General features: G+C 29.9%; 1 protein-coding gene across 1 annotated transcript; it reads left to right on the forward strand.

Moving 5' to 3' along the window:
- Positions 1 to 8,779: 8,779 nt before the first annotated feature.
- On the forward strand, positions 8,780 to 11,723 carry LOC114283468 (gibberellin 2-beta-dioxygenase 1). Its single transcript, XM_028226278.2, has 3 exons — positions 8,780 to 9,328; positions 9,462 to 9,810; positions 11,273 to 11,723. Exons 1-3 carry the CDS (start codon positions 8,928 to 8,930, stop codon positions 11,519 to 11,521), a joined length of 999 nt encoding a protein of 332 aa, XP_028082079.2. The 5' UTR covers positions 8,780 to 8,927; the 3' UTR covers positions 11,522 to 11,723.
- The last annotated feature ends 351 nt before the right edge of the window (positions 11,724 to 12,074 follow it).

Raw genomic sequence — 12,074 nt, forward strand, 5'->3', positions numbered from 1 at the left:
CGACTAATTACAAAATTACGAAATTACAAAAAAAAAATTTGCGATTTTACATTGCTCATAATGAATATGACTAATTACAAAATTATGAAAAAAAAAATTACGATTTTACATCTGCTCAAAATTCCCCACATTTTTTTTCACTTGTGTCATTTTAGTCTCTACAGTTTCAATCACCGTGGCCCTTTGTTTTAGATTTTGTATCAATTTGGTCTAATTGATAATATTGTTAGGATTTTTGACAGAAAATTTCCACTGAATTGGTTGAAGTTAAGTCATCGAATTGATCAAGTTTACAATTTTACTGCTAAATCATGACATATGTCAATACAAAAAATTAAGGTTTTAGAGACCAAAACTTAGGGACAAAAATTTTTTTAGAGACCAAATATTTTTGTTGCGAAAAGTGTCGTTATTATATTTTTAGTAACGAAAATTAGACATGATGAATTATTATCCTTTTAAGACCAAATGTTTTGTCTAAAAAAATAAACCATTTTGAGGCCAAATTATTTTGTCCCTAAAAATCTATTTATTAGTGGCATTTTTAAAATTTTGTTGCTAAAAGTCTTGTTTTTTACTTTTCGGGACAATTTTTTAGCGATTATCCTCATGATGATAGAAATTGGTCCATAAATGTCTTTTGTAACAAAATTTTCATTTTTAGAAACCAAAACATTTGGTCTTTAAAACTCTTATATGTTGTAGTGTGTAGATCATGTATCAATTTGAGATAGAGTAAAAAATTCATGATCGAAGTTGATCCAATTGAAATTATGGAGACCAAAATTACATAATTACCAAAACACAAGGATTACAGTGTAATTTGCCTAAGTATTTTTCAAGGCATACACTGACCTGATATTTCCCTATTAAATTTACACGTAACTTTGTTCCACATCAATCACAAAATGTCTTGTTATTAGCCCTATTTCGTGTAACTTATGATGTCATTTGCAATTTTTAATTTCGGCAATGCTGGGACCCCCAGTGGGGGGTGACCCCCCAGCACCCCACCTCCACGTGGGGGGATGCCAATGGCTAAAAACCAAAAAAAAAAAAAGAAAGAAAGAAAGTTTTTGGGTCAATCAGAAAGGACCCCAGCACCTAGCACCACCACTGGGGTCTCATGCATTTTCCTTTTAATTTTTTTTTTTTTAAACTTGTGTTAAAATGTCTCATACAACTTCTGGTTACAGTTTATTATGCAAAAAGACAAAAATAACTTACATAAATTGATAAAAGGTAATTATTGAGAAGCAAAAAAAGAGTCAAATGAGTTGTAAAAGTAAAGTCTTAAACTCGCTGAAGACAATGAAAAGTATGTCGAGCTTGTTATTGGGAACTTTGAAAAGTTTCAAAATGTCACAAATATTTTACGTAGGGATAATTTTGACTTCTTCTTAGTGATAATGAATTTCTAACTAAAAAAAAAAAAAAAATTTGCAGCAAAGAGGTCAAACAAGACCGTTTTTAGAAATACTATTACAAAGTAATTGAGATAATGTTTGTGTAATAGTTAAAAATAAAAAATAAAAATAAATGGTGCAATGTTCATGACTTCTTTTCCATTATGAAACTTGCTCAAAAATGTCTTGCTATTCTAGAGGTAGCTGACGCGTAACAGCATCCACATCAGGCTCTCTGCAATAGCGTTGAAGCTATTATAGAGAGAATCAGTATCAAATCATTCCTCCATCAGTCTCAACAATTTTTTTGTAAATTAACGTTTTATTAAATTTGCTACAGTAACTCGTCTGATGAAGCGAGGAATTGTTCATCACTAAAACACGCGATTTGGGTGTAACCGAACATCCGTCCGGAAGTCCGGCCGGTCAACGGCATTTTTTTTTTTTTTTTAAACATAAGAATTATTTGGTTGATAAGTCATCAATTTTTTTTATTAAAAAAAAAATAGCAAATATTTTAATAGGATTAAGTTAAAATAGAGAGTTTGATGCAGTGAGTGACTAGCTAAAGTAGAAAAATGGCTTTTTAAGTTATAATTTGACTAAAATTTTGAAGAGGCTGATACTGATGCTCTAATGACCTCCCTTTCCAACTATTAGTTTGTTGATTGGTAATATTATTGATGCAAATTGTACATTCTTTCTTTGGCAGGAATTGACTAGAGAACTGAACCGCTTGTTGCTGTGGACGAAGATGTACCTGCTTCTAAAGCATTATATAGTCGTCTTAGTTCTGGGGTGAAATTTTCTTATCTAACCGAGCGATAGGGCAGATATTAGGGAGAAAAAAAATTCAAAGGAAAAAATATTTTAAGGTACACAAAATTAGTGTACATAAAAATGTTGTGGACGAAGAAGTGCGCGCTTCTATAGCATTATAGAGTTGTTTAGTTCTGGGGTGGAATTTTCTTATCTAACTGAGGGATATGGCAAATATTAAGAAGAAAAAAAAATGAAGGAAAAAAAAAATTAGGTACACAAAATTAGTATATAGAAAAACTTATAATATTTAATGTATAATTGAGATTTATTTAAGATGTGATTCCACCACATAAATATTAAATCTAAACCAAACATTTATCTCTTTTGGATATATTTCTCTATATGCAGACATGGATTCTATGCACAGATCTTTATTAAGAAATAATTTATGTAAAAAAGTTCAGGGCAAATTATGTTGGAAATTGTTATAAAATTCTGGATAAAACCAAAATTTTTTCCTAAGTTCGGTCTATTTTTTAGGTGGGCCCTGAGTGTCAATTTACTCGGGTCAAAGTGGTAACGCGTTCTATGCCGCGTTGTGATTCATGTGGTATATTTGGTTGCTCAAAACCATTACCGAGTGAATGGGAAATTGAAGCCAAAGTTTGCTCCATAGAAATGGAGTTTTGGTGGAAATTCCTTAAGGTGGTAAATTGGCTTGTCCCACATTGATTTGGTGGGAAGTTTTGAAAGGATTTATAAGGCTTAGGGTGAGATACTTGGGGTGTGCCCCAAGGGGTACCCAAGTGTTTTAGAGGGAGAGGTTATGGGTAAAATGGGCTAGACCCATTGGACCCAAAAATCACCGCGCGCCACCGTCCGGTTGGGCTTCTAATCTTTTTGGGCAAAAAACATTTGAATTTAATTTAATTTTTTATTAAAATAAAATCCAGAATTCAAATTAAACTAGTTTGGAATTATTGTTCATCCAAACAGGGCCCTTCCTGTTTTCAAACAGAATTAAACTGTTTTGGATTTATTGCTCATCCAAACAGAGCCCTTCCCGTTTTCAAACAGAATTAAACTGTTTTGGATATATTGCTCATCCAAACAGAGCCCTTCCCGTTTCTATCTGTTTGAATAAACAGATTCAAATCTGTTTAAATTTGAATCTAACAGGTTTCATACCTGTTCAATTCAAAACCAAAAGCCACCATTACATCTATAAATAGACTAGCCTCCCATTTGGATTTCATTCCAATTTTCGTACTCCATCCTCTGCAAATTATATTCTTCATCTTGCTGCATATTATTTCCGAAAGAAAGAGTGTAAACACTAAGTGTTCGTAAGGCAAACAATTAGTAGTGCTGCTATTGTTTGTGGTAAGATCATTTCATCCTGGGAGATAGATGTCCAAATTCTGAAAGCACCGTGGAGAGGACGAATCTGTCTTAAGGACACAGTGTTAAACACTGGACTTGATCAGAAAAGTTATTCAAATAAATTAACCAAGTAAGTTGTTTAATTTTATTCTGTTTTTTATTCTGTTTTTTATTATGTTTATTTAATCAGATTTTATTTTTGTTTTTGTAACAAAATAAAATCTGTGGTTTTTATTTATTTATTTTTATTTCGAGTTTGATTTTTGTAATCAAACAAATTCTCTCATTTTCTCTATTTTTTTTTTATTCTTGTTGTTGTTTTGTACACAACAGAGTTTAATCTTTTTAAATACAGTGAAGATTGTCCAACAAATTACACTTATCACTCTTGAAGTTTATAAAAAATACAATAAACTTAACAATTTTAACATAAGTACATCTCATTTTTAATATAGATTCTCTATAGATATAAGAATAAATTAAGTAAAATATATATTTTAGCGTGAAATAGATGAATAATCAATTTTTCTTTCCATATAATCCAGGAAAATGAGACTAAATATTATATATATTAAAACTTAATATATACTCAATATAATTGTATCAAGTTTGTAAAGCTTAATATATTTTCTTCAATTCTCTAGAAAATTAGTGTCATTTACACACACACACACACACACACAAACTTAAGTTGAATTTTTTTTCTTTATTTCCTTTTCTTTTTTTTTTCTCACGAACTTCAAATTAGTAATGTTATAATCCCATAAAAAAAATACAGCAGTGCTAGAGACCCCCCACATGGAGGTGACCCCCACCACCCCCACATACACGTGGGAGTCAAAGAAAGGAGAAATAAATAAATAAAATAAAATAAAATAAAATAAAAATTAAGTCAATCAAAAATCAGTGGGGGTGGTGGGGGCACCCCACTGGGGGTCTAAGTCATTTTGTAACTAATATATATCTAAAATTTAATATTAACGACTAAGATTCATTTATGATATAACTCCACAACAACTTTGATTATACGTCTAAGATTTTAAATTCATGATATTTTTGACTAATTTTTTTAGTACTCTAGACTTTCCAATTTAAAATCTTAAAAAAGGGAACAAACTATCTCCATTTTGAATTTAGGTCGAACGGCACTTTCTGACTTATAGAGTTTATAATAGATCCCATTTCAATGATTCAAATTATTTATTTTATATTATTATTCGTATATGTCATCATTGAAAAGAATTACGGTGATTTGATAATTACATATGTTCAATTTATTGTGTTTATCTCCAAAAAAAAAAAGAAAACAAATATATTTTTAATAATAAATTATTAAAATTTTTTATAATAAATGTAATAAGTTAAATATATTACAATTATCTGATTAATTTACTCTTTTTAAAAAAAAAAAAAATAATATACAAGAAAAACTTTATGAAATATATAGTAAAAATTAACAAAACAAAACTAATGATAAATATTATGGATTGAAACAATACGTCCAATACTGACCTGAGCTGAGGAAATCCCAGCCCTTAACAAAGCCCACAGTACAAAAATAAAGAAAATGATATAGATTTTAAATTTTTTATCAAATAAATAATTAAATGTCTTATATATGTAGGGTTTGTAATTTTGTAGATTCCACACTTATGTAAGATATTTGATCATTTATTTGATAGAAAATTTGATATGTCTAACATTATTCTAAAAGAGAAATGAGGCCTCAAAATTGTTTTTTATTTATTTTATATATATTTTTTATTTTTTATTTTTTTTTTGCAAGGGTGGTCATGTGTAGGGGTGTGCTAAAAAAATAGACATCTGGTACCAACTCAGCTTGTGTGGTTTGATAAGGTGAGTAAGTTGGGTTAGACTGGTTGGGTGATAAAATTGACTGATCAGTTAGATTTTTGGTTAAACTTTGTTAATTCCATACAGTTTTATACAAGTACATACTATATTTGAACTAGCAATCTAATTGATCAGTCAATTTTATTCTCTAACTAGTCCAACCCAACTCACTTACCTTATCAAAGCATATAAGCTAAGTTGATATGAAATGTCTAATTTTTTAAGAAAAATGCTTGGGAGCACTAATTAGTGCTCCCACTAATTAGGTGGCAGTGGGTCCCACCATTAATGATGTGATGTTTTGATCTTGGAGTTGTATTTTTTTTTTTTTACTTTTTTAATGCATTAATGCTATTAGGGGTGATATTTTTAATGGGATGAATCATTGTTGATTTTTTAAACACACCCTTATATATAACCACTTTTTATATATAAAAAAAAATAAGTAAATAAATAAATAAATAACTAAACATGATTCGAGATAATTGAGCTTTGAAATTTGGAGACTTTCTAGCCTGACTGATTTAAAAAATGATTGATAGAAGCGAAGGGGACACCAGTGATGCCATTGGCCAACTGGCTAGTGAGGTACCTACAAATGGAAGAATGGAAAAATTATTTGATGGTTGAGGGACGCAACATGGCAATGTCGTTCATAAATCACAAATCATTCATCATCATAACTTTTGCTATTTTATATAAAAGAATTATATAAATACATAATTTTTAAACAAATTTAAGACAAGAATAATATAACAATGGTAGTCTTATTTCTATATGAACTTTTTATATACAAATTAGGTTTGTAAATTGTTATTCTTTTTGGTAATATAAGACAAATTAATAATTTTATTTATTCTATCAATCAGAGTAAGCACTAAGTAATTATTATCATAACTATCAAATACATTTTATCAATTAATAAGAAAATTATTTGGTGCTCTTAAGACGCTGCGTGTTCATATTTCTTACTAATCACTATATACATGCCTACCATGTCATTGTTATTGTGAGACCATAAAATATCCTCTCACATGGATATTGGAGAGATTCAACGAAAGGATGAACTTTGTTCCTGTGTGTCTGCAAAGATGAGTATGATCGGCGCCACCCAATCGGGATTGTCGGCCAGAGACACTCCGATGTTAAAGTTAGTCCTCTGATTGAAAGAATAAAGTTATGGAAATTAAGAGTGTTGGTGTGTAGTGTATAGAAAGAGAACATACCTCTCTTTTAAGATGCCCCTTTATATAGATGAGTGGTGTGATATTTGTTTGGGCTAGACCCATTGTAAGCCTTATTTAGATTAACCCTAATAAGCGGATATATATATTTTTTCTGACTCCCACGATTATTTTTTAATTATTTAATACAAAAATTATAAATTTCATCTCTTTTTAACAAATGAGAACATTCTTAGACCAATATGTGATTGTGCCCAGAAACACCAAATAACTTGTCCCAGGAGTGGGCAATGGGACCCTAGACCTAGTGCCCACGGCAACAATGATTAGAGAAGATGTATATTTTTGACTGACAGTGAAAGCTACGAATCACAACAGCCCACGTCATGGATAAAGACCTCGGTGTCTCTCAAACTGTCCCCGACCACGAGTCGACACACCACTGTTCGAGTGGGGGGCCATCTTTTCAACGTGTTCCTTGTTATTCCCAATAAATTTTAAAAGATTTATCATCACCATATCAATAGCTCATCATAGTTGAAATTTTTTTAAAAAAATTAAATATTTTTTTAAATAATTATGGATTTATAAAAAAAATTATAACTCTAATTATTATTATTATTTTTTTTTTATAATTTATCATTAATATTCAATTATTTTTTAAAAGTAATATTGATTTGTTATTTTATAAAAAAATTACTAAACAAACACACAATTTAATCCTAATAGTAAATCAATTTTTAATTTTTAATTGTTTTACATTAAATTTTTAACTTTTAAAATAATATTAATTATAAGGGTCTTGTTATGGTGTGCAACCCTTTAAGGTTGCACATCATATGCAACCAACACAAAAGGTGGAAGTGAAAGGTGTAAACATAAAACAGGACAGCAAACAGAAAGGCGTAAGTGTAAGGTGTAAGTTGCACACTTAAGAAAAGTCCTAATTATAATTAATGAAACGTAGACAATTAAAATGATTTAACAGCGTTTTATCGGTAGTGCTGAACGATAACATTGACTATAAAATGGAGAAAGAAATAGAGACCGCTAGTAAGAAATAAAGAGTGCTGGTAAAGAGTAGAAATAGTAATGAACGGAAAAAAAAAATGATGACAATGGATTAGGGTAAAAGATGGGAGGTGATGGACAACAATAAGGGTAGGCGGTGGCTGTCAATAATAATGAAAAAAATAGTTTAAATTGTTTATTCTCCATTAATTATAACTAATGTACACAAACAAATGGTTATTTATTTCCACCTAATTAATCACTTAAACAATTATAGTTTGTATTTGCAATAAAGTAGGGGTCCTATTTCAAATTTTTAGTTTGTTAAAAAATTCATAAAAGCCCCTTTCCAAGAAGCACCCATTCAAAATTATTTACTTGAAATGATTGATTTTTTTAAAAAAATTTACAAACTTCAAAACTAGGGAGCAATGAAACGGATATTCTTCCTTTATAATGGAACACACGATTGCCAACAATTGTCAAGCTTTCAATTTAGCAAATTAAGAAAAATAAAAAATAAAAACTACATGAAAGAAGTATCTTCCAATCTTTCTTATTTTGTCTTATAAGGAGATCAAAAGTTTGGCGAATCTTATTTTCATTTTTTTTAAACTTAAAAAAAATTATGTGTAATTCTAATATATTGTACTTCGTTGAAATAGAAAATTAACATACCAAATTGTTGTTTAATGGATCATGAGACCCATAATGAAGACAAGATTTATTTACTATCATAAATAAAGGAATAGATAAATTAATGATTCTTTTATTATTATTATTATTATTATTATTATTTGGTTAAATTATAATTTTAACCCCTCTAGTTTGAATTTGAACAATTAAGTTCCTACACTTTAAGTTCAATTTTAATTTGATTATTCCATCCAATTTTTGATTATTTTTTTTCTTTATGTGTACACCTTAGGAGAATGATAAGTCCACTAAAATTGTTAATTTTAATCTATTACTTGAACGGAATAATCAAATTGAAACTGCACTTCAAGTGCATGGACCAAATTGTTAAGATTTAACTAATGGAGACCAAATTAAAATTTGAGTCAAACTAAGGGGTTAAAAGTATAATTTATTTATTTTTATTATTTTATTTAACTAATATGAACCCTCCAACACATTGTCCTCCTTTCCAACTATAAATAGCATAACATTCACAACCCATTTGTTCATATGGCCTTTGCTAACTCAACATCAAACTCTTCCATTCACTCATATCAAAAACAACACTCTAATTGAATCAAACCCAACTCCAAAAAACCCATCTCTGCAATTTTCATCTTCTTTTTCATCATCCTGCACTTCACCAACAATGGTGGTTTTATCTAAACCAGCAATTGAACAGTACTCTGTCATCAAAACCTCCAAACCCACCACATTCTCCTCTAGCATTCCCTTAATAGACCTATCAAAACCCGACACGAAGACCCTCCTGGTCAAGGCCTGCGAAGAGTTCGGATTCTTCAAGGTGATCAATCATGGCGTCCCAACAGAACTCATCAACAAATTGGAATCAGAAGCTTTAAAATTCTTCTCCTCACCCCTGTTTGAAAAAGAAAAAACAGGGCCTCCTAACCCATTTGGCTATGGAAACAAGAATATTGGAACCAACGGCGATGCCGGTTGGGTCGAATATCTCCTCCTAACAACAAACCCAGAATTCAATTATCAGAGATTTGTATCAATTTTCGGCAAAAACCCAGAAATGTTTCGGTAAGGAATCGAAACAGAGTCGATCAAAAATCGAAACAGCCCCTTATAATCAAAAGCTGATAATCAAAACAGCCCCTTATTTTACTTCACTGAAATTGAATAGTCTTTTATTAAATTTAATTTGTTTTTGTAGTTGTGTTGTTAACGATTATGTGTCAGCTGTGAAGAAGATGGCTTGTGAGGTTCTAGAGTTATTGGCTGATGGGTTGAAGATTCAGCAAAGGAATGTGTTGAGTAAGCTTTTGATGGATGAACAGAGTGACTCTGTTTTCAGGCTTAATCACTACCCTCCATGCCGTGAAATCCAAGATGTGAATGGTAAGCATTTGATTGGATTTGGAGAGCACACTGACCCACAAATCATTTCTGTTCTAAGATCCAACAACACTTGCGGACTTCAAATCTCTTTGAGAGATGGGAATTGGATTTCTGTCCCTCCTGACCAGAATTCATTCTTCATCAATGTTGGTGATTCTTTGCAGGTACAACTTGTAATATATATACATATATAGATTGATAGATAATTAGATGAAAACACTATGTATGCATCTTATTTTCGAAGTCATAATTTTCTATTTTTTAAGTCATAATTAAAAATAAATGTCATAACTAAACCCAATATAAGACGTAACTAAAAATTTCATGAATTATAATTAAAATAATATCATAACTAAATAAAAAAAATTAGCCATAACTAAAAAGAAAAATAACATAACAAGCAGCGTATGTAATACATCTTTTTCAAAGGTGTGTATTAGAATTTTCCTATATACATTTGCACATATATGTCTGTATGGAGATGGTGTTTTTTGAATGTTACAGTTTCTAACAAATCTCCAATGAATATGATGCCATGTCATTATTTATGTCCAAGTTGTACTATTTTCATGAACAATAGTAGCATTTTTTTGAGCAAGGATCCTCTAGAATGATTTTTCCCTAAAGTTTCCTAAAGTGCTACAGTGTATGGTTGAGATTTACTGGCAAGTCACATCAATTTTTCTGATGTGACTTGCCAGTAAATCTCAACCACACAATATAGCATTTTAGGAAACTTTAGAGAAATTTCACTCTAGAGGATCCTTGGTGCATTTTTTTATATTTCTATCTTTTATTTTTATTTTATAGTTTTCTATCTTTTTTATTTGGGAAATGTTTGTCTTGATTTATGTGTAAAAAGTATTATATAAGGCATTCATACATCAATTTTTTTTTTTAATAATCACTCAATAGTCTCGACATATGCATAAAAAGTGTATGTAAAGTATATTTGGTTGCTTTTAGCATTATTCATGTGTAAAATGTTTTTTTTATTTTTTTGAACTCGAATGTGTCAAATGTTTAGATCGTGTAAAATATATTCAGTCTTGTTATTGTGTATCTTTAGAGAACATGTTAAAAAAATGTAAGTTCGTACATTTTTGTTGCACATTTAGGAGTGTTTTGGGAAGTTGGTAAAAAGTTTATTTTTTTGACATTTTTAGTCTATTTTATCTTTTTGTGAATAAAAAATATAAGAGGTGATGTGACCCGAAATGAATAAAAAGCTAAAAGTTGACTTTTTTGGTGCTTCCCAAAATACCCTTTAAAAAGACTTAAACATTTTGTACATTTTTGTTGCACATGCTTTTATGTTAAATGTACAATCTTTTTAAGTTTTTGACATGTACCCTAGGAGTATATGTTAACAAAATCTATGTAATTTTAATTATTTTGACCTTTTTTTCACCTTGACAACCGTCTTGTAGTTGCTGGCTATTGTTAGCATAACCCTTTTTATTTTTCCAATGAACTTTGAACATAAACAATGCTTCAACAATTTGATCTATATACGTGTTTTATTGACAATTTAATTTCTGTTTTGTTAAAAAAAATAATAAATTAATTTTTTTTTTTTTTTTGCCTAAATGGTGAATCCTAATTTTTGTAGTGGTGGATTTGCAGGTGATGACTAATGGAAGGTTCAAAAGTGTGAGGCATAGGGTTGTTGCAAACAGTTTGAAATCAAGGATTTCAATGATCTATTTTGGAGGACCCCCATTGAGTGAAAAGATAGCTCCATTGCCTTCACTTATGGAAGGAGAAGACAGCTTGTACAAAGAGTTTACATGGTTTGAGTACAAGACATCTGCATACAACTCAAGACTTGCAGATAATAGGCTTGGCCTCTTTGAGAAAATAGCAGCCTCATAAAAATAAAAAAATATGGTTAATCAAGTACACCAAAATCGAGCCTCTCAAGTTGAACAAATGGTTACTTTTACTATCGACATCGACGCATGTTAGGATATATACTCATCTGTATTTTGAATCAATTTTTTTAATTATTTTATTTTAAAATTTGTTTTCTTTCTAAAATTGTTGATCAAATTTCCCAAAGTTGGAAGATTTTGTATTCTCTCTTGCTTTTCTTTTATTTTCTTCTTCTTTTTTTCTTCTTCTTCTTCTTCTTCTTCTTCTTCTTCTTCTTCTCTCTCTCTCTCTCTCTCTCTCTCTCTCTCTCTCTCTCTCTGGGTTTCCTCATACTTCTTGTAACTACTCTTCTTGTTATATCTTTTCTTTACTTGTCCCTCTTGGTTTTTTCATACTTTTTGCAACTACTCTTCTTGTTAATAATAACGAAGGTTCCATCATCATATCATATTATGGATTGTTTTGAAAAGATAGTTAAAAATTAATTTTTTTGACTTTTTTTTAGATTTTTTTTGAAAAAATATATAAAAAATGTACGAGATGATATAATTCA

The sequence above is a fragment of the Camellia sinensis genome, chromosome 7 (assembly GCF_055761805.1).
Source record: "Camellia sinensis isolate YWXY chromosome 7, ASM5576180v1, whole genome shotgun sequence".
Taxonomy (NCBI): domain Eukaryota; kingdom Viridiplantae; phylum Streptophyta; class Magnoliopsida; order Ericales; family Theaceae; genus Camellia; species Camellia sinensis.